This window comes from Lissotriton helveticus, chromosome 9, assembly GCF_964261635.1.
Source record: "Lissotriton helveticus chromosome 9, aLisHel1.1, whole genome shotgun sequence".
Classification (NCBI taxonomy): Eukaryota; Metazoa; Chordata; class Amphibia; order Caudata; family Salamandridae; genus Lissotriton; species Lissotriton helveticus.
In genome coordinates, this window is record NC_136070.1 from 875,982,255 (window position 1) to 876,009,747 (window position 27,493).

Here is a 27,493-nt window from a genome sequence, read left to right on the forward strand (position 1 = left end):
TGTTACTGGGCTCCATTTACGCCCCTAACACAGAGCAACCTGCCTTCCTGGTGTCTTTAAACCATGTCCTTCAGCAGTATGCGGGCTTGCCTTGGTTACTCGGGGGCGACTATAATATGGTGCTGGACACACAGTTGGACTGCTCTTACCCGCATCTGCGCGCAGCGGCAGTGACCGCACTGGCGCAGACTTTTAGAGACTGGCTGGCTCACTGGGGCATCCAAGACCTCTGGCGTACACAACACCCCACAGACAAAATATACTCCTTTTACTCGCCAGTACACAGCCTACATGTTAGACTAGATAGGATAGTGGGCTCCCAGTCACTGCTCCCTCTCGTAACCAAATCAGATTACTTAGGCAGGACGCATTCTGACCACAACCCCCTGCTCTTCCAACTTAGTTGGATGGCCGATAGACCCCCGGTGCCCACCTGGCGGCTGCAGGCAGCAGCGCTGGAAGATGCAGAGTTCCGGTCCTCCCTGGGTAGCGCCATTCTCTCATATTTTGAGGAAAACGGGGGCACAGCGAGCGATGCTATGGTGGAGTGGGATGCCCATAAGGCAACCATACGGGGACACTGTATAGGGACCGCGTGGAACATCCGGACACAGGTGTCTGCATCCCTGACCCGTATAGAATCTGACCTACAGCAGTACGAAAGAGAGGGGGAGGGAGCAGGTAGACATGCACCTAAGCTAGCGGAACTGCGAGGCAAGCACGCGGTCCTAATGGAACGACTGCGATGTCACAATTATGCAGTGCATACGGCCCGGACACACGCGAAGGCAGACAGAGCGGGTCGCATACTAGCCTGGCTGATACAGACCACGGAGCGCAGGACGCCGATTGGCGCCATTCGCTTGGATGACGGTACTGTGCTGCACACACAGCGCGAAATACACCAAGCGTTTACTGAGCACTACCGGGGCCTTTATAAAGCCCGAGGCACTGGCTGGGGCCATGCGGTGGCTGATTTCTTAGGGTCGATCGGGTTACCCAAGGTAACCGACGCGCAAAGGGAGGAACTCGGTGCCCCGCTTACGCTGGAAGAAGTTGGGGACGCAATTCAAGCATTGGCGACCGGGAAAACGCCGGGGCCGGACGGCCTGCCGGCTGAGTATTACAAGGCGAACAGAGAAGTCCTGTCACCACTACTGCTCCAGATGTATCAGGAGTCGATAGCTGAGGGACGACTCCCGCCCTCGTTGAGGGAAGCGTTTTTAGTGTCCCTACCCAAGCCTGATAGAGACCCGCTGTCCATGGGCTCCTATCGCCCAGTGGCGATGCTCAACACGGACTATAAAATACTGGCCAAGATGCTTGCTGACCGGTTGGTGCCGCTAGTCCCACATCTGGTCCACCCGGACCAGAACGGTTTCGTGCCGGCGACGTCCACCTCCCTGAACATTAGGAGATATTTTCGAGTGGCGGCGGAGGCGACGATGATGTGGCCGAGAGCAGGGTGCCTGATGCTAGACCTGGAAAAGGCCTTCGATAGCCTCGAGTGGGGATACCTTCGAGCGGTGCTGGAGGAGTATGAGCTAGGCAGTGACTTCTTGGAGATGGTTGGGCTCCTGTACAGGGGCCCTGTGGTCCGCGTTCGGCTGGGGCCATATGTCTCGGAGGAGGTGGCGGTAGGCAGAGGCACCCGACAAGGGTGCCCCCTGTCGCCGCTGCTCTTTGCGCTGGCCATTGAGCCACTGGCGGCGGCCATGAGGCACCTGCTGACTGATGGGATCCCACTGGGCGATGGCGTGCATCAGGTGTCCCTGTATGCGGACGACCTTTTGGTCTTTGTCAGGGATATGAATGATATGCCGGGCCAACTAGCCCCACTGCTGAGCCATTTTGCCGACCTCTCGGGGCTCAGAGTCAATGCAGGTAAGTCCTGCCTGTACGCCTTCCATAGTGAGACTCGAGATCCAGAGTACAGCCTACATGGCACGAGAGTGCAATGGCGCGCGGATACGTTTAAATACCTGGGGATCCAGATATACCGGCGGCCGGCGGACCTGCTGGACGGGAATCTAGGCAGAGCAGTTACAGCGCTCAGGGCGCAGATGAGTTTCTGGTCCACGCTCCCCCTGACGACCGCGGGTAGGGTCGCTTTGACCAAAATGGTGATGCTTCCCGGCCTCCTGTACTACTTCGCGAACCTGCCGCTGTTCGTGCCTGCGGCATTCTTTTCCAGGCTCAATGGGATCCTGCGTGACTTCGTGTGGGGCGCGTCCAGGCAACGACTGGCTCTGGGAAAGCTATTTCTCCCCACAGACAAAAGCGGCCTAGCTGCCCCCTGCTTTGAACATTACTATCTGGTGGCGCAGCTCCAATGGGTTGCACGCTGGTTAGCGGACAGGGGAAGAGAGGACACTGCCACAAGGGAGCCGCCTTATGCCTTGGAAAGGATCACTGCAATGTTTCACCCACTGGTGGACAGGGCCAAACCTGCCCCACTCCTGCTAGGGGTGGCATACAAGTGCTTCCGTAGGGCACTCTACCTCACGAGAAAAGTGCTGCCATACGTGCCTGCAGTCCCGCTGGAGGGCTCTCCGGGGGGGCGCAGGCGTCCTCACACATCGCATGCTCTGCGGACCTCCTTCACCTACTGTGGCGCTGCCCGCGGCTCAGCGCTTATTGGATGGCGGTGCATGCCCGGCTAATATAATGCACAGGCCGTGAGAACTCTTGCGACTGGCCGGAGTTCCTCTTACACCATTTCAAACGATCTCCAACTACCAAGGTGTCGTCCCGTTTCCTGGACCTGGGTATGGTCACGGCGGTGAGACTCCTGACAAAGCGGTGGAAGGCAGGAGACTCCCCCAGTGTGCAAGCGTGGACCCTCTCCCTGCTCTCGTGGGGCCGTGCGGAGTGGACCGCTATTAGGAGGGAGGAAACGGTAGGACTCCGTAAAGAGCCCATGGCGGAACGCTGGTAAGGCATGCTCAAGACGCTGCAGGCAATAGGGACTGGCGCGGTGGAGGAATGGACTGGAGACATAGAAGGCGACATGGCTGACCAAGGTGAGGGGCGCACGGCAGCCGCCACTAGCGGCAGTAGCGACAACAGCAGGGCTGACAACAACGCGCAGGCGGGAGCCCATGGCCAGAGCGCGGCGAGGGTGCCGTAGGCAGTGGGAATACATGAGCGCCAGGGGCGGCGGACGATGGAGTGGGGGGTGCGGGAAGCTAACTGGACAGGATGGGAGAATAACAATGTATATACTGTCTGTCAAGGGGTGAGGGGGACCTTGGGAAGGGGAAATGAGAGATTGCTTCGTATCGCGCCCACAGGACGCTGCCGCATCTAGTTATTACTGTTTATTGCAAATGTTTTGGTTGCAACTGAGTTACGTTTACACGAAATGGCACCCCGAGTGGAGAGGGGACGCAAAGACTTGCACGAACTATGGCCATGCACGACAGCCCGGGACTCAGTCGCCAGACGCTTATGTCATAATATAGTGGCGTCTAAATAGCGAATGGTGATGTCGGTGTACTGATAGCGGAACACTGGGATAAACGTTTGATGTGCGTGATGCGTACAATATGTTTTTTGAAATGGAAATAAAAAAATGCCAATAAAAAAAGAGTTGACAAAAAAATAAGTGTTTCCCATCATCTGGAGATAAATTAAAGCGGGCCTGACTTGTAAAAAGCCAGCCTCTCTCAAGACTGGTCTCTGATATTTTTTCCTTTCGGTAGCATAAAACCCACAAAACATCATAAAATGCATGGTATCTTGATTAGAACATTTGTCACAGTCACAGGGGGGGGGGGCATCTTCTGGGTTGGCCCACAAATGATAGCAACCTAATGTATAATGGATCAGATTAAACCTAAATTTAGTCAGCAAAAATCTATGTAGGGGTTTAGTGACAATTTTGAGGTACAGTTCCAGAGAGGAGGTAGTAGTTAATAAGCATGAGCGGATTTTGCGTATTGGCAATCCGCGGATTTGCGGATTTGCGGATTTCGAAAATATGCAAAATCCGCGGATCGTAGCGTATTTTTTTTGGTTTTGTGTTCGCACGGGTTTCTGCAAGTTCGCGAGGGTTTTATTGTACAAAACGCTCGCGAACGTGCAGAAACCCGTGCGAACACAATGTGCCTACTCATGGGTATTGCGCTCGTGAAAGTCAAGGATGCAAAGTCTATCCAGCATCACAGCTGATTTTCCACGGTAGATTTGGGAAGAAGGCACACCTGTCCAGCCTCGACGACGCTCACGATTGTTTTTGGGCTAATGAATGAGTCACTGAATTTGAGCATCAACTAGTTCGAGCGACCATGTGTGTGTTACTATGCAATCGCCCCGAAGGGCGCAGGGGTCCCTTGAGTGAGCTGCTGTAGTATTTTAAAATGGCGCCAGCAAGCTGCCAGCGCAGTTGTAAAATAGTTACAAAGTTAGCTTGCACAGGAAGCACTTAGATAAAATAAAGCAGCACCTGCTTCGTTTTATCTAGTGGTTCCTGTGCAAGCTAACTTTGTAACTATTTTACAACGGCGCTGGCAGCTTGCTGGCGCCATTGTAAAATAGCTACATGAGTGGGGGTTCAACTTTTGAACCCGTTACGTCCGCGGATTTTTTTTTCCGGATTTTGTGGGAAATCCGCAAAATACGCGGATTGCGGATTCCCCATAAATCCGAAAAATCCGCGGACGTAACGACTAAGTGTGTTCTAACAGATGGTTTTGCTACTTCCTTCTCCTCTCTGTCTAAGTGAGCCCTCTTCAGAAAATTGTGCTTAATCCATTTAACATCCTCTCTCTTGATACTAAGTGGTGCCAGAAAGAGTTCAGGTTTTCCCAGAGATGCAAAGGTGTTCTTTAGATATTTCAGCCAAGGTACTTTCATGGCGTGGTCCATGGAAACAACATCCGTCAAGATTACATGGTTCAAGGTTAGTTCTGAATTGAGCCATGTTTTTGCCCAGAAAACCAGGGGAGCTAGTTTCAGCTTGTCCGTAATGTAGGACAGACCCATCTCCTCATGAATGGAAAAAGTGGGAGTTGAATTTGGGACAGATAAAAATTGTCTAATAAGCCCGTTCTCAGCCGTCTGAATTTTGGCAAGATTGGCATAACCCCACAAGACGGACCCATAAGTTGCAATGGGAATGCACTTGCTATTATAGATTTTCAAAAGTGCCTCCATTGGCCTGGCCCCTAACCTCCTCGAAAAGCCCAACAAAGCGGACGTGGAGCGGGTCAAGGATAGAGTCTTCGCCCCAATCTGGGGGGCCCACGTCCCTCTCTCATCAAACAGGACCCCTGGATAGGGAAAGACTGAAACCCTTGAGACCACCTCGCCCTTGCAGATGAAAATTTTAGATTTTGGCTTACATCTTTGTCGGCCCACTATCATGGTGTGCGATTTCTTTGCGTCGACCTTTAGGTCAAGGTTCTCCATGAAGGACCCAAAAAGGTCAAGTAAGACCTGGAGGCCATTACCCGTATGCGCTATTAAAACTGCATCATCCGCGTATAGGAGGGCTGGCACAGGCACTCCTCCTACACGCGGGACGTCTGCCACCCCTGCCTCTAGATGTTTTCCTAATCCGTTGATATAGATGGTGAAAAGGAGGGGGGCCAAAATGCACCCTTGGCGCACCCCCTTCTCCGACCTAAATCTAGACATACACCTGCCTTCCTTTGTTACCCGTACTGTAGCGAATAGTTCCTGGTGTAGAGAGGCCACAAAGGAAACTAATGAGGCATCTATCCCTAACTCCAAAAGGATGGACCACAACTTGGACCTATTCACCAAATCCAAGGCCGAGGAGAGGTCCATGAAGGCCAAGAAAAGTGACCCCTCCCCGGCCACCGTATATTTGGAGATTATAAGGTGCAAGTTAGAGCATTGGTCCAGGGTGCCTCGTTTCTCTCTGAATCCATATTGTATATTCGAGAGCCCTCCACAGACCTCAAGATTATCCCTCAATTTAGATAGTAAGACTCTGCCCAAGATCTTTATGGCAGAGTCAAGGAGGGAAATCGGTCTATAACATGCCGGGTCCTCCCGCTGCCCCTTTTTAAAAACTGGCTCTATAATGGAGGTCGCCCAGGAGGCAGGAAGTACGCTGTCGTTAACTGCACGAAAATCTTTAGTTAGCACCTGTGACCATGTTTTCGGGGACTGTCTATATAGATCCCCAGGTACACTGTCAGGCCCCGGCGCCTTATTTTTCGAGGTCTCAAAGATCGCCTCAACACCTCATTCTCATTAAACTCTACTGGAGCAGAAACCCGGGGTACCTCTGCGTCACATTCGACTAGGCTATTCTTGTTACCGTATAGCTCTTTAAAATGGAGAAGCCACCTTTCATCTGGGATAACGCAGTCAGTGACTGAGTTATCTACCCCTGCAAAGAACGGCTGGTTAATGATATCCCAGAACTGCTTACTGTCTCTCAAGACATCTGTGGCAAGTAAATTATTCCAAGCATCGTTTTTAATGGCGTTTTTCCTCCCATTTAAGGTTAGTTTATATTCCCTCCTCAGATCAGCGATGAGGACCCTATCTCTTGGCTTGGAATTGAGTAAATGCTTAAGACGCCTATGAATTCTCGAGCAGTTGGCGTCAAACCACTTGAAAGGCCTGGGAGGTCTCTGGATTTGGCTTGACGTCAAGTCCCTCGAGACTTGTATACAAATTGATTCAAAGGCCTCTATAATTACTTGACTAGTGGCCCTTTCATCCAGACAAGACGCTAAATGGACCAATTTTTGGAAGTAAAGTTGTCATAAAATCTTCTGGGACCCCCTTGCCCCACTTCAGCCGTCTGCCCTGGTCGGTAGGTGCCACTGCAGTCCGAACCTGAGGGCGGCCTACCCGTTTGCACTGGGGGTCTCCCCATAACATTTCTAATAGCAAGGGATTGTGATCGCTAAAAGATGATGCAATAACCATATATTTCCGAATCTTAGGGATTAGCCCAGGTGAGGCAAAGATATAATCTATGACGGACCCATGGTCCGTACCCTTGTGGGTGGCTGCTCTCCCCCCCGAGTAATAGGGTTCATATAAGTTAAAACTAGCTAAAAGAACTTCAAGCGCTACTCCTGATTTAGTGTGTTCAAAATGAGGTGTGATCGCCCCCATAAAACCCTCATAATCATCTGAATGGCCAGGAGAATCACATATATGGTATTAAAATCGCCCATTAAAATGAGCTCAACAGTAGTGTATTTGTTTAGACTGAATTTACTTAAAAAGGTTTCCAGGGAGGCAATGTGATCAGTATCTACTGCCCTTTCCCGTGAATTATAAAAATTAATTATAAAAGTGTACAGACCGGTGAGACAATCCATTCCACAATTAGGAGGTTGGGGGAACCTGACTCCAATTGCTTAAAGGACCCGCTGAGTTGCAGGGAACAAAGGAGAAGTAAACCCCCCTTTGACCTCCCCGCAGTACTGGGTGTTGCCGGTACAGAGTAGCTGGCAAAACCATCCAACCAAGAACTTGCCGAGGTATCCCAGGATTCTTGGATGGCTATCACATCATAGCTAGAAATGAAATTAACCCACAAAGGATCACCCCTTTTAGCTCTCAAGCCTGCAACGTTCCAGCTAATCAGTTTGCAGAGTGTTGTCTCCTCCACCCACTGGGGCCCCATTTCAGAGGGCGACAATGGGGCTGGTTGTCAGTCAATGTCCTCCATATCGGCGAGTGGGGCAAATCTATTAGACAAGACTGGATCCAAACCTGCTCTTGTAGGAGTAGTTCTGCCCTGTGTTACCCTATTGGGCACCACCCTCCATTCATTTCCGTGTGCAGACTGCTGGGATGACCTACTATATGGGGCTATAACAGGATAATTTCTCACTGGGGGCGGATAAAAAAAGCCCAAAGGGACTGATCTCATGTCCCCACTGTCTTGTATCTCTGAGCCGTCCCAAAATAGCCTGTCTGCCAGATGTAAGCTATCGAAGTTAACTATAATGCAGTCGCCCTTCACTGATTTAGGGCGGTGTCCAATCCATCCCACCCTTCTAGCCATTATAATCCGGTTAGAGATTACTGTTCCCCCACTACTGGAGTCAGCACACCATTGACTAGCCTTATGAATTAGTGCCGTTGTGGGTTCTATCTCCCCATGTGCTAATGGGGGTACCCCTATGAACACAGCGACGAAAGGCGCGGCTGCCGGGGGGAGGTCCAGGTGTAGTTGGCACTCCTTAGGCCTAGACCCCAGTGCTGGGCTACTAACTCCCTGGGGGATGTCAAGGGCTACTGCGATTGACTGGGTACTAGGCAATCTGTTTTGAGAGTTACCGGAGGCCCCTTCTCTAGTAGTGTTTACAGCCTTTCCTTTACAAGCTAATGGGGGCAGCATAGGAAGGGCAGCTTTCACAATAGTGGCTTCTGCTCCTGCTATATCCGACTTCTTGGGAGCCAGGGCCGAGTCAAGTTTTTTAACTAGATCATCAATCAGGGCACATTTCTTTAATAACCCAGCAAGACATATACTCATGGTGTCAACAATGTCTTTTGCAATGTCTACTAGAAGGGGTTCAATCCATGTCACAAATAGCACTTCCAGGTGCTCGCCAATTGGGTCCATGTCCAGCTGTTGACCAACTTTGTCCCCCTCTATCTGTTTCCTCTTTTTAGTGGGCGCTGTAGTTTGCAGTCCGGGCCCCAGAAACTGGGTGGCAGGCAACGGAGCTATAGGACAGTCTTGGGTTTGGCAAGGACCATCCCCTGAACAAGGCAGTGGTTTGAGCACAATCACTTTAGGCTCTAAAGGAATGCCAGGGGCGGGAACCTGGTCCTGTGTCTTAGGCTCTACAATGGGTGTGGGGGATAACAAACCCAGCTCCTCCTGTGCCGTTGCTATTTCTTTGGACAGGACCCCTACCGCCGAGGTCAAATATGAGATGATAGACTCAGAGTGTTTAGCAACCTTGGTCTTTTTGGCACCCTCCTCAGGGTTAGTAAGATTTTTGCGCTTACCCATAGTGGTGGTGGATGAAAGGGGGGTGGCCCAGCCCTGCCTCATCCTGCCCCGGACGGCCACAGACGGCCCTCCCTCTGCCCGGGCTCCGCCCGGCGCTGCCCGCGCACGTCCCGTGAGGCGGGAGGAGTGGCTCGCTCTTATGCGCCTCCGGGCGCGGGAGTGTTACGCTGCTGCCGGTGTCCCCGTGTGAGAGCAGGGGACGCTGGGTGATGTAGTCTCGACGCTTCCCCCTCTCGGCGGCCGCGCGGAGCAAGTCTGCAGGGTAGCTGTAAGTGAGGAGCAGGTAGGACTTGAACAAAAGATGCCCCCAATCAGGCTGACATCCCCGCTCGCCCGCAGGAGAGGCTCGCTCTTATGCGCCTCCGGGCGCTGGAGTGTTACGCTGCTGCCGGTGTCCCCGTGTGAGAGCAGGGGACGCTGGGTGATGTAGTCTCGACGCTCCCCCCTCTCGGCGGCCGCGGTTTGTATGAGTGGTATTGTATTTATTGTGTTTGCATAATCCAGGGTTTTTCTCTTTTTGTAATTACTTTGTTGATGTTTGATATAATATGTACTGTTTTCATGAAATGATATACACCGTTTGTTGCTCCCGTCCTGCTCCCTTACCCGCCTCTAAGTTTCTTCAAGTCTTTGATTACTCCTCTCAAAAACATTTACAGCTGAATGCAGAAATGTAGGGAGAAAGATGGATTTAGGTTAGAAACCACTTGAACAACTACAATCCAATTGTATGTCCAAATTGACCAGATGTATTATTGGATCATCGCTATACTCTAATGCTATATTTAAAACAGATAGTGGGTGTAGAACATCTATGTCACTAATCTGCAAATTGCTAAGATTTAGTGTTTCTGTAATACTCCAGTTATCTGGACCTGATTTGTTAGAGCACCCTTTCTTCTGTTTCACTATTATCACCAAATGTAATAAATCAATCTTGCATTGAATATAATCACAATTGCTAGTTGAAAAATATGACAAATCACAGTACTAGTTAGAATACATTTTATAAGACTTACCACGTTCATTTTTTCTGTTTCTGTCCGATTATTTTCATTCCCATTGGGGATGACGCTTCCTTGCTGTCTCATATGTTTGCTTTATAGTAACTTTTTTTGCCTTTTCTTTTTCCGTGCCTCTTTCCTTTTTGAAGCTTTGTTTCGAGCTAAGATTATATTTGTCATCTATGTAGCATTTTGAGTTCCTCTAAAAAAGTATTCCTGGTTCCTGAGGGATCTGACATTACAGATGCTCTTTTTTCAGAATAATCAATGTCGATCACTATATCCTTTGGTGTGCTCTCACTGGATATATTACTTTGTTCAAACCAGGTTTTCTCTTTCATACTTTCTCAGTGCAGGTGATCATATTTCTTGCTGAATGTCAGGACTCAAGCTGATTTATAATCATTATTTTTTCCTTATCGATTTGTAGTTTTTTTTCTCATTCTCTGTCAGGCCTTGTTCCTCGGAAGTGATTCCCTTTTCTGGCAGCCCGACTCCGAGTTTTATATTTCTCCAGTGTATTGATTTGGCCAAATGGGGGGAAGGGGTGTTAGGGTGTGTACTGCAGGGTAGGAGACTTGGAAGGAAAAAGGTTAGTCAACAATTCTCAGTTCTATTTTCCCAAATAATTGTTCTTACAATTGATACAAGAAATAACTTGTTGTTTCCACTAAGAGGGCAAAGTCCAGAATTACAGTTCCTTATGTTAAATAACATAATGAGTTCTTGGTATTCCTGAATCAAAAGCTGTAACTGTTCTTTTCAAAGTTCATTGCGAGTTCCTAAAACAAGCCTATATATCCAAAGTCAAATCTCTACTGAGGAGGAAGTATGAATTAGTTCCCAGTGTCTCTCTTGTGCCATAGTTGGTTGATCTCCCTTTACCAACCACTAGTGCAGACCTAAACATGCCCCCATCTCACCACTGTATTAGAGTGGTGTTTTTCCCAAATCGTCAGAAGACGGTACCTCATCCAAATATATGCAGAAGGTGAGTGGGTATTGAAAGCATACATTTAGAGATCAAAGAAACACATGCAGCCATGATCTGTAGGAAGACTGTAACAGCTTTCTGAAATCGAGATAACCTCTCGGATGTTTTTCTCCTCAAAGTGACGATTCCTTTCAAAACCGAACATGAATAGTAAGCAAAGCTGAAAGGCTGCATCCCCTTTAAATATAGGTCCCATCTCAGAAGGTGGTGCCTTAAAGCATGTTCCACAACTTGCACCTGCTGCAAAAGGGAAACAACAATGACATCCCCAGAGTCAGCACAAACAAAAGAGTCAAACAGTTTTCCTTACTGGCATGAGTGTTAAAGCACACAAAAACATAACAATAAAGACATTACACTAATACAACACACCTTATTGTTTAAGCATTGGAACATTATTGATAAAACATGCTGAGGAAATGGGCTTTTAAAACTTGTTTTAATGCTTTCAAAAAGGATTTTTTGACAATATCTCTTTCTCCATTTTGTCCAGTCTTTGGTCCATCCCCTTTATAAACTCCTCAGGAGAAACATTTCCTTTGTATCCATTTCTTTCTGATGTAATCTTTCAAGTTTGCAATATGTCTGTTGCTTAGTAAATGACATCTGATTATTAGTTCCTGTTGATATCAAAGTCTTATGCAAATCTACAAACATTGATTCTGCTGCCGCCCATCTTCTTTCCTCTCTGTTAGCAGCCATAATGATTACAATGTGATATCAAATGGTCTAGGCGCTGCCAATAATCGTCAGCTGCTCCTTTACACAACAACTCAGGCTGATCCTTAATTTTTGCGGGGAGTGAGTCCAGTCTGCCCAAATATAATCCAAATGTTTATGACATAAAAGCACTCATCTGCATGCTGTAAGCGCTGTAAGCACTGCTCGTGATTTGACCACTTACCCCTTCCCGTGCCTGAAACCTCGTATCCTCCAAGTCAAATTAAACAGTCCACCATTGGGGTAGTTGAGCCACTGCCTTTTGTCTGCTGTATTGCTTTGTGGATGGGTATCTGGAACCATTGATTACAACCTCCTCGTGGTCACGCAGTAGTTCCCCTAATACCACTTGCGATGGTTGCACGCAGTTGGGCTGGAAATGCTAATAATATTAAACGAAAATCACGGCAAATGAAAAAACTCTGTTACACCAACAATTCTGCAGCAAAGGTGATTCATTGTGATATCAGCTGCCCAGATGCGCTTCGGCCATAGCTTTCCTCACTGGTCTGTGATTAAGCCATTTTCTGAATATTTATTGTTACTTTCAGTGCAACTAATGGTTGATAAACAACAGAATAACACATGATCTCCAAGTAATCCTGAGTCAATCAACTCTGTATTGACAGGACCATCGGTCTTCTCATACCTGTGTAATGCTCTGGTGGATTTTTGTTTAATCAAAATCTTTGGATTCACACTGGCTTTATGGCCATTGTTTAATCTCCACTAAAAGCAAATTGGCCTAATCTTACTTCTGCACCCTCCTGTAGAATAGCTGTCCATTTCATTTTCATTTCGGAGATGGCTCCAACGCTGCTTCTTTCTTGAATTATTGTTGCTTATACTAACAGTCCCTTCCCTGACTGGGTGGGGCAGTCTTTAGCTCAAAGATTCTTATCCCTTTATCAGGGGTCAACAGAATGTCACTGATCCTTGTCACCTTAGTAGGGTCTTTTATAATCAACCTATTTGAAATAGTAGCTGGTTCAGTCTACTCTGCTCAATTAATGCCAAGTAATACCCTGCTTTGGCTTCTAAAATGCTTGAGAAAGAATCCATCCAGAAAATGTAAGACTCTCTAGATACACAGCCACTTGTCCATCAGCTATTGTCTAACTCAATGCCCCCTCGTCCGAAAGGGAGAGATGAAATCTCTCTGTTTCGGATAGTGTGATGACTATTAATTACTGAAGTAAACTTTTTGGATCTAAAGAACCTGTCCATTGTGTTTCATTACTATTTTTTTCCTTCTAGTACCAGGCCAGAAGGGTAACTATTCTACCTAGTAAGTAATTTTCGATCTTTTTACCAATAGATTATGAGACAAATATGATCATTGCATACCACTCTTACTTGCATGGTACCACAGGAGTCTTCCCTCACCCTATGTGTTCATCCATTCCTTCTGAAGAAGGAGGTGATCCCTTGGTGGGTATGTTGTTTGAAATCTACTTGGATTAAAGAGTTAGGTTATCATTAAGTGGGACTAAAACGTGGTGTAGAGTTATGATACAGAGGCAAAATAAATAGGATCATGTATATGAACTGCAGAGAAGTTGAAGTCTGTTCTAGTGAAACTTGGGTTGCAGATGACTTAAGTGTTGTTTAACAGACTTCAGATTTTTTTGTAAATGGTGTAGAAGGTGTTTTGATATATACCCCAAGAGCATCTGCTCTGAAATTCAAGTATGACTATCATTCCTCATTTCAAACTAGTAGATTACTCACTGCACCCAAAATCAGTATTTCTTAAGATTTTCCCCAAAACTAAAAGATTGATCTCCTTGTAACAGTGATCAAGCCTTTTCTTTGTCCCTATAGGTGGTGGGCTCTTGATTCAGGTGGAGGTACATCATGGAGTTCAACACCAGTGATTTTAGATGAGTTGGTCCTTGAAAAAGTGGTTCATAAATGCTGCAGATGATGATTATGATTTTCTTTTGATTGACAGCTGAGCAAGAAGTATGGCCCAGTCTACACAGTGTATCTGGGCCCAAAACCAGTGGTAGTGTTGTGTGGATATGATGCGGTTAAGGAAGCCCTTGAAGATCATGGGGAGGCATTCACTGGAAGAGGAGCCTCACCCATATTTGATAACGTTATACAAGATTTTGGTGAGTAATGCAAACTATCTTTGCTCTATATGCAGAACTAAAGACTATAACATGCTGAATGCACCAAATTAAAATCCATTTATTAGAGTTAAGTATATAGGTTGTTTTTTTGTATTCATTCACCCTTTATGGGCTCTACGTCTTTCCTTGTACTTGTTATAACTTTAGCTTCAATTGTATTTTATCTCCCCTTCCTTTCTTCCTGATTTCCACCTTACTTTGTCCCTATTCAATTTACTCTGTCTGTTTGTGCTTTCAGTTATCCTAATTGAGTTTAGGAATTTTACTTTTCCTTTACTGAATGGTGGACATCTCGGAGATTCAGTGTTAATAATAATGCTTAGCATTTTATTAAAAAACTAATGATTAGCAATTCAGACTATTATCTTTTGTAAACCAGATTCTCTTTTATGATAATAGAGTTTGTCATCTACATAATTAGAATCATATATTCTTGTCTATATTTAGTTTTAGGATTTCAGGATGTGCAGAGGATCAAGCTAGGTGTCAGGTGCTACAATATGTTTAGCTGAATTTGTTCTTGTTTTCCACTGAGATGTGATTCATAGTCTCCAGCTTGGAATTTGGTGTTTGATGGAACCTTCTAGTCAATACATAAGTTGTTCCGTATTTGGGTAGTTGCCTTGTTTGTGGTTCAATGTCATATTTCAAAATACAGGTTTTAAGTGGTTTTAAAAATCTCCCAGTCAGACGTCTAAAAATGGCTATGCTTTCTCTACCCATATTCCTCCCAACTTTTGCACTACTTCTGGGCTTTGTCATGAACTGGGGACATATTTGAACTCCGGTACCTATCAGTATTCTACATCCTACCAGCTTTTGGTCTAGCTTCCCAATTCTATGTTCCTGTGTAGATAATATATTCTTGCCTCTTATATATACTTTCTCACCCCATTGTATTCAGAGGATAGAATGTTTTGTAGTGCTTTCTAAAATCACCCAATGATGATAAAACTAAAAATACTAATAAACTTTCAATTGTATGTAGTTAAAGGCTTCCCCTTAAGTGCTGCCAGTTTTGAAGTTTCTGTACGCCCATGTTGGAGTATAATCTCTTTCTTTTTTAAATGCTTTTTTTAATTTTCATTTACGTTTTAGTGGTATGGGCCGTTCTTCTGCTCCTCTTTCTTCTGGTTATAATAAATAAGCATTTTTTTTAGCAAATAACATTTGTTTCCTACCAACACTGCATTATGTTAGTGACATCTATGAATGTGAGGTTATATTGCCCTAAGATTCTAATATATTAATTCCTGCTTATCACAATTTATTTATAGGAGTTCAAACAGCATTCATCTTAGTTAATTTCAAGTCAAGAATGAAAAGTGTGCGTTGTGATATATCTTTCTTAGATTGATTGCAATCTAATCAAGGACCATACTACAAACAGAATGTGTAATGTTTTTAACCATTTTATGCAACTGTTCAATTCTATAAGCCTGTTGCTCTGAGAAATGTTCAGTATTTAGAGAGAGGGGTGGTGTTAGAAACAAAAAGTTGACCCACTGCAACAGAGGAGACTTATGCTCTCTACAAATCATTTTTGCAGGTTTTTCAAGCAATGGCGAGAGGTGGAAACAGATTCGTCGATTCTCAGTCATGACTTTGAAGAACTTTGGGATGGGAAAAAGGAGTATTGAGGAGATGATACAGGAAGAAGCAGAGTTCCTTGTGAAAGAGCTCAGAAAAACGAATGGTTTGAAATTTATTACATGTTTGTTTTTACCTATAACATGGGATAGTTCGGTCCAAGGCTAAGTATACAAAAGAGACCTTTTAATGTGCTATGGAATATTGCAAACACACAGATCAAACATCAGCTATAACTATGTCTGTTCTAAGGAATCTGTTTCAGAGTAGTATGCAAACTAGTTTGCATTAGAAGCATATTTGTACATCTAGTAGTTGTAGTAATTTTACAAATGTACATCATGTTTAGAAGAAGGTAAAGAGAACTTTTAAATTTGGCCAAGCAGAGTTTCAAGGGGATAATTCTAAAAAACATCAACTGGAGCACATATGGAAAATCAGGTGTATTGAAGGATAATTACATTGATTTACATTTACTAATCAGATTTTTTGTCCTTTTTAAAAAACACTTCTCAGTATTCTTAGATTAAGAAACTAAAATATATACACAAAACAAGACAAGAATGTCTTTATACTTTGGTGTACTGCAAATCATCTCTGAAGGATAGATTATGGACCTACACATTTGTATTCCCAGGTGCAGCTATGAAATGACGGATTTCATAAACTAGCAGCTTATGACATAGTGTTGCCCCCTTTTTTAGTGCCACTCTTCAGACCAATGGTCTAGAGGAGGTGTCTGAGCAAGTGTTAAGATCAGCTAGGAATGGCAGACGACAAGCTTATGGCATCTTATGGACATGCTGGAAGTATCTGACGCCAATTCAGTGGCCATTGATGGACAATTTGAGGTCACTTGAGAATAGCTGTGGGTGTAAACATTCTGTGGGTATCTGAGAGCATTCTAATGGGTTGTAAGGTATTCAAATTATTTTGGGGAATACACAAAGGTTACCTAAGTGCACACCTGGGTTATTTAAATACCAGATGGCAGTGTCTGAGGCAGGCTGATGTACAGCTGGGCCACCTGGTTGAAGGTATGTGATGGCATGCCAAGTGTCTCTGATGGCCAAATGCGGAAACAAGATGTAAAACATGTGAGCTACTTTAAGTGAAATTACACTTTTGGAGGGCTAGCTGCAGAGGACAAAGTGTAAGTTAGGATTCTCTGAACCTTTTTAAAGGCAGGTTGGGGTAGCAGTGAGCCAGATGTAGCTGGTTGAGGGTGATCTGAGGATCTTTGATAGTCTGAGGGAGTGTATAAAGTCCAGAGGAGGGTGTCAGAGATGGTTGTATGATGTAACCACCATGCATACAATTACCATGCATTCCTTTAAATCGCAGCCTGTACAACTCGTGTCATTACCAAGCATGCATTTTGTATGATAATTTTTACAACGTATATACCTTTACCACACATGCCTTTACCACGATAATATCGTCATGAAGGCATGATTGGTAAGGGCCTATAGGTGCTCAATTGACATGTGTGGTAAAGGCATTACCTTTGTAATGGCATGCGTGCCTTGCGACGCACTGGCATGAACATTCAATATTTTTTGTTGTTTCTCCCCATGTGATCCATTTACAGTCCTAAATAAACTCTGTGAACGGACTTCCATTTTCTGATGAGACAGAGAGCTCAGAACTAACCCTGGGTGTAGTTGACTTAGTTGCGCTACGCGTAGCTACGCGAAGGGCACTTCGCACTACGTGAGATAGGCGAAGCGCTACGCCAACTGCGATGATTGCACAGTGCCGGATGCTTGTCCGCACTGTGCAATCATTGAAAACAGCATCTCGCACAGTTTGAGCTGTCGTTTTCTGCCGCTCGAGTAGATTTTTACTCGAGCGGCAGCTATCTCAATGCAGACTGGTAGTTTCTCAATGCGAGCATATGCGACCACTTGCAATGAGAAACCTGACCTTCCCGCATTGAGTATCTTGCCTGGAGGTATATTTTCCTCGTTCGCGATCGCCAACTTGATGTTGCTGATCGCAAACGAGGAAAAAGTCTCGCCGGGATGTCATTTTGCTCGCTTGTGGTCGCCAACTTGACGTTGAGGACCATGAGTAAGTAAAAAATGCCAGCTACGCTACCCTACGCGATTTTGCACTGTGCTACATGCAGTTCGCGAAGCAGGAAGTAGCACAAACTATGCAAACTTTCTGAGCGTAGCATAGTTGGCCGCCCAGGGTTACTCAGAACCTGAGAAAACTTCCCCCTGCTGCTGCCCCATGCCTGTTCTTGAACCCTAAGTCTACCAGTCCAAGGGAGAGCCTGATGGGTCCTGAGAAACAGAGGTGAGTTGAATGCTGCATGGTATGCCTGTACCTGACCTTGACCCCTAAAACCGCCCCCTGCCTCAGCCCACTGCCCGGCCCTGAACATAAAGTGTGTCCCTTTTCTTGGCCCTAAGTCTTAAAGCCACCACCCCTGCTGCAGTCCCCTGCCCCGATTTGTGTTCTGTAACCCTTCCGCTAGCCCCCTGATAGGCCCTGAACCCTATGTCTGTCTCTTTTCTTGGCTCTATTCCCTAAAACCGCCACCCCTTCCACATTCCTCCACCTGGGCCTGTGTTCTGTAACCCTTCCGTTGGTCCTACCAGCCTTAAAATCGCCCCCACCTCAGCCCCTTACCGGCCATGAACCGTAAGTCTATTCCTTTTCTTGGCCCTGATCCCTAAAGCCACCAACCCTGCCGCAGTCCCCCATCTGGCCCTGTGCTTTATAACCCTTCCCATGGCCCCTCACCCAGCCCTAAAATCTCCCCCGCCTCAGCCTCTTGCCTGGCCCTGAACCCTAAGTATGTGCCTTTTCATTGCCCTGATCCCTGAAGCTGACACCCCTGCCTCAGTTTCAGGCCCAGCCCTGAGTCCCTAACCCATGACCATTACCATCCATTACAATGAACATGCCTTTACCACTGCATATTCGTGATAAAAGCTTTGTGGTAATGGACATGCGTGGTAAAGGCATGTTCGTTGTAAAATATGTGTGGTAATGGTTATGCGTGGTTAAGACCGGGTAATAATGGCTGTTTCCCGTCTGAGACATTCTGAAGGTTCTCAGGACTTATTAGAGGTGTCCATGGTCCATCTGGGGATGGGGGCTAACTGGAGATTTTGGGGGGCACGCCAAGAGCCTGTAAAGGCAGGCCAGTGGGCTTTAAATAATATCTTCTAGTTAACGGAGGCTAATGTGATGATCTCTGATGATGTGTTGAACATCTCTGAAGACTAAATGAGGGCACCTATTGGCAAGGGTGATGTACCTAAATGAGACAAAGACTATCAAGGACCTCTCTGGGGCTCTCTAACTATCAGCTCGAGCTGTCTAAGTCTGACAAACAGTTTGAATGGTGCCGACAAAGCAACTAAGAGTGCCTGAAAGAAGGCCACAAGTCTCTGATATTGAGTGAGGACCATTTGGATGTAGTCCAAGGAGGGTGCTACCAGAAAGTTCCATTGCCGCTTCTCTTAGATATGTTTGTGATTTTCCAACAGGCTCTCCATTTCCTCTTTGTTTGTTAATAAGTCATTTTATTTTCAGTAGAGTATTGTTTCACTGAGGGTACAGGGATTGTACCTGTAAGTTAGTTGTGTAGTTCAGTTTGTTATTTTTACAAATCTGATATTGTACCTCTTGCCTGCTGATTTTCATCATGTGCTTACATGTCATTTCTGTGTTGTCCTTTCAATATTTCACATTGATAAAACCCATAAGGCCTGCCAACATACTCCATTTAACTTGGACTCTCCGCAAACTTTAGGCTTAGAATGTTGATATGTATTTTATTTTCTCTTCGATCTTCCTCAGCTCCAATGTCATTAATGGAGTATTTTTTTATTTTTTAAATATGCATTTTAGATGTTTGAAAATGACAATGTATGTACAAGAAGTGTAGTAGTGTGGCGAAGATTTCATATGCTTTCCTTTCCTTCCAGAATCCGTTGCTCTATTTAAAAAAGCACAGCGAAAAAACAACTGATAAGGTGGTCTGAGGCCACGCCCCTTTTTATACCACTCTGAAAACACATCACCTGACTCATTGCTGCTTAGAGGATAAAGTCCACTTGTGCTCTGAGTACCTCAGAACACAGGAGGACCTCATCGTCCCACCAGCAGTGCGCCAAGAGACGCATTAGCAGAGTGGTGTAAAAAGGGGCGTGGCCTCAGACCACCTCTCTGCAATGCAGCTCTCTGGGGCATACTGGAGATACCTGGTGGGCTAGTTGGTCCCCAGGGACTCTCAGTATTTAAAGGGAATTAATTCCCCAACTTAGAACTTGCCAGGTGACGCGTTTGCATAGTAGCAAGCAGGGGGCCGGGCCGCCAGGGAGATGCCTGCTTTATTTTTTTGAACGGGGGCTGTGTGTTCCCCCTTCTTCTACTAGTTTTGGGGCCCCATTCCCCAGTGCCTGAACCCCTTTTTTAAACCAAAAGGGAGCCGCGCAGCTCCCCTCCCGAGGTCAATTTCGGCCCCCGAGACCCCATCCCCCGGGGTAAGGCCACAAACACTTTGTTTTTATTTTTTAATGGAAGGGGACCGCATGGCCCTCTCTGAAGCCTGTTATCTACTTCGGAGACCCCATTCCCTGGGATGTTGCCTCTTTTTAAAAAAAAGTATTTTTTAAATTGCGGGAGGGGAGCAGTGTGGCACCCTCCTGGGACACTTCTGGCCACAGGGTCCCCGTGCCCCATGGCTTGGCCTCTGTGATGGGGACCGTGGGGGGAGCACCACTTCCCCCACGGTCCCAGCCAACTCTCCACCTCCTGCAGGAGCCGGAATTGCTTTTGGACAAGGGGAGCTGTTGACATGTAGCTCCCCTTGCCCAAAAGAAATTCTGCTTCACTTCATGGAAGCAAGAGCAGGTTGCCTATGAGTTTGCCCTGCCACAGTAAACAGCAATGTCCCGGGGGTGGGCACCCTGGGACATTGGGGTGGCGGTCTCCAGGTCCATCAAGGGCTCCAGGAGGGGTGCTGCACAGCCCCCCTCCCAGCATTTTTAAAGGTGGTGTTACCCAGGCCAGGGGGCCATAACAGATCCCCGACTTTAAATAAACAGTGCCCCGTGAAGGTGGTGGTCTCTGGGGCAGTGTGGGGGGGGGCAGGAGTCCCCCCAAGCTTTTTTTAAAATTAAATTAAGCCCCGGGGCGTTGGCAGTCCCTGGGGTTCAGAGGGCCTGCGATGTCCCCTGCCCATATTAAAGAATGCTCCAGGGAGGTGGCGGTCCCCTGGGCAGCCGGGAGCTGCGTGCCCCTGCACACAATGAATGAAGCCCCAGGAAGGTGGTGGTCCACAGGGCTGTGAGGGCCCCCATGGCCCCCCCCAAATATATGTTGGCATTGACCCAGGGAACTGGCCCAGGGAGGAGCTTCCAAATAATGAAGCACAAAGCCAGTGCCTTATTTTTTTTAATTTTTCTTGGCAGGATACGCAATCCCAGCACAAATTCTGCTGATTTTCTAATAAATATTTTTTTTATTTTGGGTCCTGGGGTTTCCTGTGGGACCCCCTCAGCAGGCCTATGGGGTCAGGGTGTTTCTACACTGCCCCCTTTTCTTGTTTTTCACCTTACTGAGTCACAAGCTGCCAACACTTCCTGGTTTGGAGTGTTGGCAGCCATTCACAAATCAGCTCGTGCTTGAGAGAAGTCGCGATTCATCCTCGTTGCTGAGATATCATCATTTTTCTTTTTTTAATTGCTCAGGAACTACTGAACTGATTAACACCATTAAAAAAAAGGTCACTTTCCATACCAAAACCTATCTTTTTGCCAAATTTGGTGTAATTCCATTCAGAAGTTCGGGCTGTAGCCTGTTTCAATTTTTCCTAGGGAAATTAACATGGGGAAAATGTGTTTTGGGACCCCCCTTTTTTCTCGGCCCCTGCTTGACGAATCATCACGAAACTTTTAGGACCCGAGATGACTGGAGCGGGCCATTAAGTTTTGTGAAGTTTTACGAAGATGTGTCAAACTGTGCCAGAGATATTTGCAAAAGAAAAAACGCTATTTGAATATAAAATAGGTCCTAACTATAACTGCCAACTGGCGACCGCCAGTAGGTAATATGTATATATATATATATATATATATATATATATATATATATATTACCTACTGGCAGTCGCCAGTAGGTATATATAGTTAGGATTTTTTCTCTATGGGATTTTTGAAAATTCTATGTCTAATAACTTTGGCGTTTGTGGACGGAATTGGCTGAAATTTTCAGAAAAATTGAACATTTTGTTTCTGAGCAGCCCCTGAAAATTTGTGGGGGGGTTCGTCAAGGGGGGGCCGAGAAAAAAGGGGGGTCCCAAAACGCGTTTTTCCCATTCATTTTTCCATAGGGCGGTTGGCCTCACTTTTAGCCCGAACGGCTGAATGGATTTGCACGAAACTTGGCAAAATTGTAGGGACTGGTAGCCCGATGTGCCTTTGCTAGGTCTCAATATATGTGCTCCAGTGGATTTTGAGAAATTAACGTTCAAAAAAATATATATATCTGTAAGCGCGCTCCGGGCAGCGCCCCGGTTCGCGTACCTGACGCGTAACGGAACTTCGCGAAGCGAAGCTGATTGGCTCTCCGGTGTCTGTCAACATTCTAAACAGTCCGGAGCGGCCGCCATCTTGTCTCTCGGTAGGATCGAGAGACAAGAGGAGGCCAAAACAAAGGGGTAAATGACCATAAGGGGGCATAGTAGATCCTCCCTGACCCCCTAGGTTTGATGTGGAGGCTTTAAAAGGGCCCTGCAGGCCAAAAAAATATATATCTTTTTTTTAGTTTTTTTTGCGTGGGGAGCGCCCGGTACGCGCACCGGGAAGTGGTCTGGGGAGCGTACTATGAGGAAAAAAGAATGATAGACTATGATATTTTGAAATATTGTATGTTTATTGATTGTTCTTTTTTTTTTTTTTATTTAAGTAGCAGTATTTATGATTATTAAATATAAATTTATTTTTGGGATTGTGGACAGTGTACTATAAGTCTGACTTTACATTATAATCAATTTGGTACTAGTTTATGAATTACATATAAAAATGATTAAAGACTCAAACAATTTTTTAATATTAAATATAATTTTATTTTTCTGATTCTTTTTCAAAATTTAATAGAACGTCTAACATGTGACTGTCCGATATGTCTTCTTTTTGACTGAACATAACTTCCCACATTTGACCGTCCTCATATTGAAGTAAGAAATCCACAGATTCTACACATTGTAGAAGTTCATGGTCTCGTGATTCATCCATGAATTCCAAGTCAATGGGTTCAATGATTTCCTCATTGTTCATGTCTAGGACAATTTCAAAGGAAACGTTCTGTTCTCCTTCCATTTTTGTGCTGAAATTTGCATAAAAAATAAATATATCAGTAGAGATAGGGCACTGTTGGGTTTAAGTTCAGACAGGTACTTTTGAGGTGTGAAGTAGTACTATTAAAAAGTGCCTGTGAAAAAGCCTAAGTAAATTCATAATTATACCACAGAAACCTAAATCAATCCATAATTATAATAAACAAGCCTTTCTCAATGTCTAACTCTTACAGAGGGATAGTATATAACTATCTGAAAATGTTTTCAAATTTATAAAATAACATCTTACCTTTTAAAAACAAGTTTAAGTTGTGAGTGAAAATGATCTTGCAATGTAGTTCAGGAAGTAGTAGTCAAAATGGCTGTGTTTCTCTCTCTTTCTTTATATATATTCAGGTACATAACCAATCAAATGTCAGGTAAAAAAAGTAGAAAATGAAAGTAACATTTTAATTGGTTGTCAATTCCAACACTTCAGATGTGTTTTGTGAAGTAATTTACCTCAGGGTATTTAGAGAGGTCTACAGGCTAAATGGCTAAATGGAATTCCAATCAAATTTGTGAAAATGGTAGGGATTGGTATGTAGTATGAGCTAATCTATATTTGGTGAAAGTATCTCCAGTGGTTTTTGTGTGAATTACTTTCCCACCTTTTTTAAGCGAGCGCTTCCCGGTGCGCGCCCCGGTACGCGAACCGGCAGCGTTACGGGAGTCCTCCATTTTGTGTTTCGGTAGATTTGAGATACAAGATGGAGGGCAAATAATGTTGAGAAAGGGTAGAAGGGGGCACGGTAGACGTATCCTGACCCCCTAGGTTTTCTGAGGGTGGCTGAGGAGGCCCATATGTGCGGAAAAAAAAAGATTTTTTTTCAAATTTTTGCACGGTTAGCGTCCGGTGCGCGTACCGGGTAGCGCTCCGGTGAGCGTACTTTGGTGAAAATTAGTGAAAAAGTTAGAGTAAAATAATAATTGTGAGTGATCAGATGTAGGGTAGCTCTGAAAAGAGCTTTTGGGTCCTGTGGCTGATTTAGGTACCTACAAGTAGGTACCAATGCACAGTCTTAAATTCAGAATGAAAATTCTGTTCCCCTCATCTGAGAAGTGAACTCCATCTCCTCTGTAGATATCTTGCATGTAGTAATGCAAGCTATTGTTGTACATGGAGCCCATTCCATGGTCTCTCATGTAAGCTGAAACAGACTTATTTACATGCTTCCTCGATTTCTCAATTTGTGGACAAAATTGGTTCGACCACCTCCATTTCTGTCTTTGGCATATATTTGAATATACCAAGGCAGTTTGAGGAAATAGTGCCATCAATTGGTCAAAGGTGTCCTTTAAAAGCATTTCCAGACCTACCCCAGTCAAAGTTCCCAAGTCATTACCTCCACAGTGCACAATTAACAGGTCAGGTTTTGGCAAATGCAAAAAGGTTTTCACCAATGGTATCAATTGGTGACATTTTAATCCTCTGTGGCCAATCCACTTAATTTCCACATTTTGTAAATTGAGGTTAGGTAAATTTCTGTTATCAGCATACCTTTGAGCCCAGTAGATGTAACTATGTCCAACAATCCAGACAGAAAACATGGTGAGAGAAGGTTCTGCTGCAGTCAGATGAAGTGTGGCAATGAAATGGCAGTTGAAAAAATAAGAGTTTAAAATGAAAAAAACTGTGGAGTTTCTGTGTTAATGAAGCAGTAGCAGTGATTGGTGGATTTTGATTGCTGAAAACAGAAAGTTAGGGTGCATGGATGAGTTCTTTGAAAGATGTAATTTGAATGGTCAAGAAAAAATCATTTAATGAAAGATTGCACTGGATATGCAGGTGTACTGAGAGTTCAGAGTTCAAATGAAACATTGTTGTGTGAACTTGCAAACATCAGAGGTCTTTCAGGAGGTGGTTGCTATGCAAAAAAGGCAGAAAGGGCAGAGGGGGGAAGGGTGTTGATTTGAAAAAAGTGAGGGAAGAGTTTTGATTGGGTGACATGAGAGATATGTGTGATGAATTACAGCATTTCTGTGCCATTGTTGGTTGCAGCCTCTGGAGTGCATACCTTTTGCTCTGCTAAAGACAAATTGGTGTGTGTCTGAGACTGTTTTGAAACTCATAAAGTATTTGCTAAGGTGAGAAAAGATTCATTTAATTTAAATAGAGAATAGTATGCTTTAGGGATAAATTTATGAAGAAAGTTGTGTATTTAAAATGTTGCTTTGTGTGAAGTGTTTTACAAATAGATTTAGTTTCTTTGAGTTTCATAGCCATGTTAAAAGTGACGCAAAAGTGGTGGAAGGGTCTTACAAAAATGCTTTCATGTGTCTTAGGGCATTTTAACTCACTTCCCATGAATGTAGGAATATAATTGTTTTACATGATGTGTTTAAAAACGTTTTTTGAAATCAATTAGGTTTCTTGATATGTACTGCTAGAGTTTCATAGGTTGCTTGGGGCATATTTACAAGGCTTTTGAGTTTCTTTGATGTAATTTTTCCCATTTTATTTTAAGACATTTCCTTGTGGTGCAAGGTCCTTGTAAATACGCCCCCATCTCTGCTTGGCAAATTTAGATTTTGATTCTTTGAGTTACATAGCCATGTTAAAAGTAACGCAAAAATGATGCAAGGGCCTTAAAAAAACGATTTCACTTGTCTTAGGGCATTTTAACTCACTTCCCCATGAATGTAGGAATATAATTGCTTTACAAGATGTGTTTAAAAACGTTTTTTGAAATCAATTAGGTTTCTTGATATGTACTGCTAGAGTTTCATAGGTTGCTTGGGGCATATTTACAAGGCCTTTGAGTCTCTCTGATGTTCTTTTTCCCATTTTAATTTAAGACCTTTCCCCGTGGTGCAAGGTCCTTGTAAATACGCCCCATCTGTGCTTGGCAAATTTAGATTTTTATTTTTTGAGTTACATAGCGATGTTAAAAGTGACCCAAAAATGGTGCAAGGGCCTTAAAAAATCGCTTTCATGTGTTTTAGGGTATTTAAAGTCATTTCCCGATGAATGTAGGTATATAATTGATTTAGATGATGTGTTTAAAAACGTTTTTTGAAATCAATTAGGTTTCTGGATATGTAGTGCTAGAGTTTCATAGGTTGCTTGGGGCATAATTATAAGGCCTTTGAGTGTCTCTGATGTTATTTTTCCCATTTAAATTTAAGACCTTTCCCCATGGTGCAAGGTCTTTGTAAATACGCCCCCATCTGTGCTTCGCAAATTTAGATTTTGATTCTTTTAGTTATATAGCCATGTTAAAAGTGACCCAAAAATGGTGCAAGGGCCTTAAAAAAACGCTTTCATGTGTCTTAGGGCATTTTAAGTCACTTCCCCATGAATGTAGGAATATAATTGCTTTACAAGATGTTTTTAAAAACGTTTTTTGAAATCAATTAGGTTTCTTGATATGTACTGCTAGAGTTTCATAGGTTGCTTGGGGTATATTTACAAGGCCTTTGAGTTCTTTTGATGTTATTTTTCCCATTTTAATTTAAGACATTTCCCCGTGGTGGAAGGTCCTTGTAAATACACCCCTATGTGTGCTTGGCAAATTTACATTTTGATTTTTTGAGTTATATAGCCATGTTCCATATAGTGCTCACCTTCTGCGTAGTCTTTGATATGCTAGACTCCATCTGCACAATGAGATACCTAAGCAAAGGAAACACAGGTGATGTGATTGTGAAATGAGGAAAAGAAATTCCACATTTTTCAATTACATCACCTGTGTTTTCTAACTTTACGAATGACATTGTGCAGATGAGGTTTAGGCCTGTACACAGACACAAAAGAGGTCTGGCCTTTGTTCAAGAGTGAAGTGGACATGACTTGCTTCAATGGTAGGCCTGTACATGTATTATCTCCTCTGTACTCTTCAACAAGCTTAAATTTCATCTGCAAAACGCTTTCATGTGTTTTAGGGCATTTTAAGTCATTTCCCGATGAATGTAGGTATATAATTGATTTAGATGATGTGTTTAAAAACGTTTTTTTAAATCAATTAGGTTTCTGGATATGTAGTGCTAGAGTTTCATAGGTTGCTTGGGGCATAATTATAAGGCCTTTGAGTGTCTCTGATGTTATTTTTCCCATTTAAATGTAAGACCTTTCCCCATGGTGCAAGGTCCTTGTAAATACGCCCCCATCTGTGCTTCGCAAATTTAGATTTTGATTCTTTTAGTTATATAGCCATGTTAAAAGTGACCCAAAAATGGTGCAAGGGCCTTAAAAAAACGCTTTCATGTGTCTTAGGGCATTTTAAGTCACTTCCCCATGAATGTAGGAATATAATTGCTTTACAAGATGTTTTTAAAAACGTTTTTTGAAATCAATTAGGTTTCTTGATATGTACTGCTAGAGTTTCATAAGTTGCTTGGGGTATATTTACAAGGCCTTTGAGTTCTTTTGATGTTATTTTTCCCATTTTAATTTAAGACATTTCCCGTGGTGGAAGGTCCTTGTAAATACACCCCTATGTGTGCTTGGCAAATTTAAATTTTTTGATTTTTTGAGTTATATTGCCATGGTCCATATAGTGCTCACCTTCTGCGTAGTCTTTGATATGCTAGACTCCATCTGCACAATGAGATACCTAAGCAAAGGAAACACAGGTGATGTGATTGTGAAATGAGGAAAAGAAATTCCACATTTTTCAATTACATCACCTGTGTTTTCTAACTTTACGAATGACATTGTGCAGATGAGGTTTAGGCCTGTACACAGACACAAAAGAGGTCTGGCCTTTGTTCAAGAGTGAA

General features: G+C 44.4%; 1 protein-coding gene across 1 annotated transcript in view; it reads left to right on the forward strand.

The window, feature by feature from the left end:
• The window catches only part of LOC144781943 (cytochrome P450 2G1-like), a 298,644-nt gene that overhangs the window by 26,810 nt on the left and 244,341 nt on the right, over positions 1-27,493 (forward strand). Inside the window, exons 2-3 of the mRNA XM_078661036.1 lie at positions 13,638-13,800; positions 15,371-15,517. Of these exons, the coding sequence (XP_078517162.1) occupies positions 13,638-13,800; positions 15,371-15,517 (310 nt within the window). The remainder of the gene's footprint in view (positions 1-13,637; positions 13,801-15,370; positions 15,518-27,493) is intronic.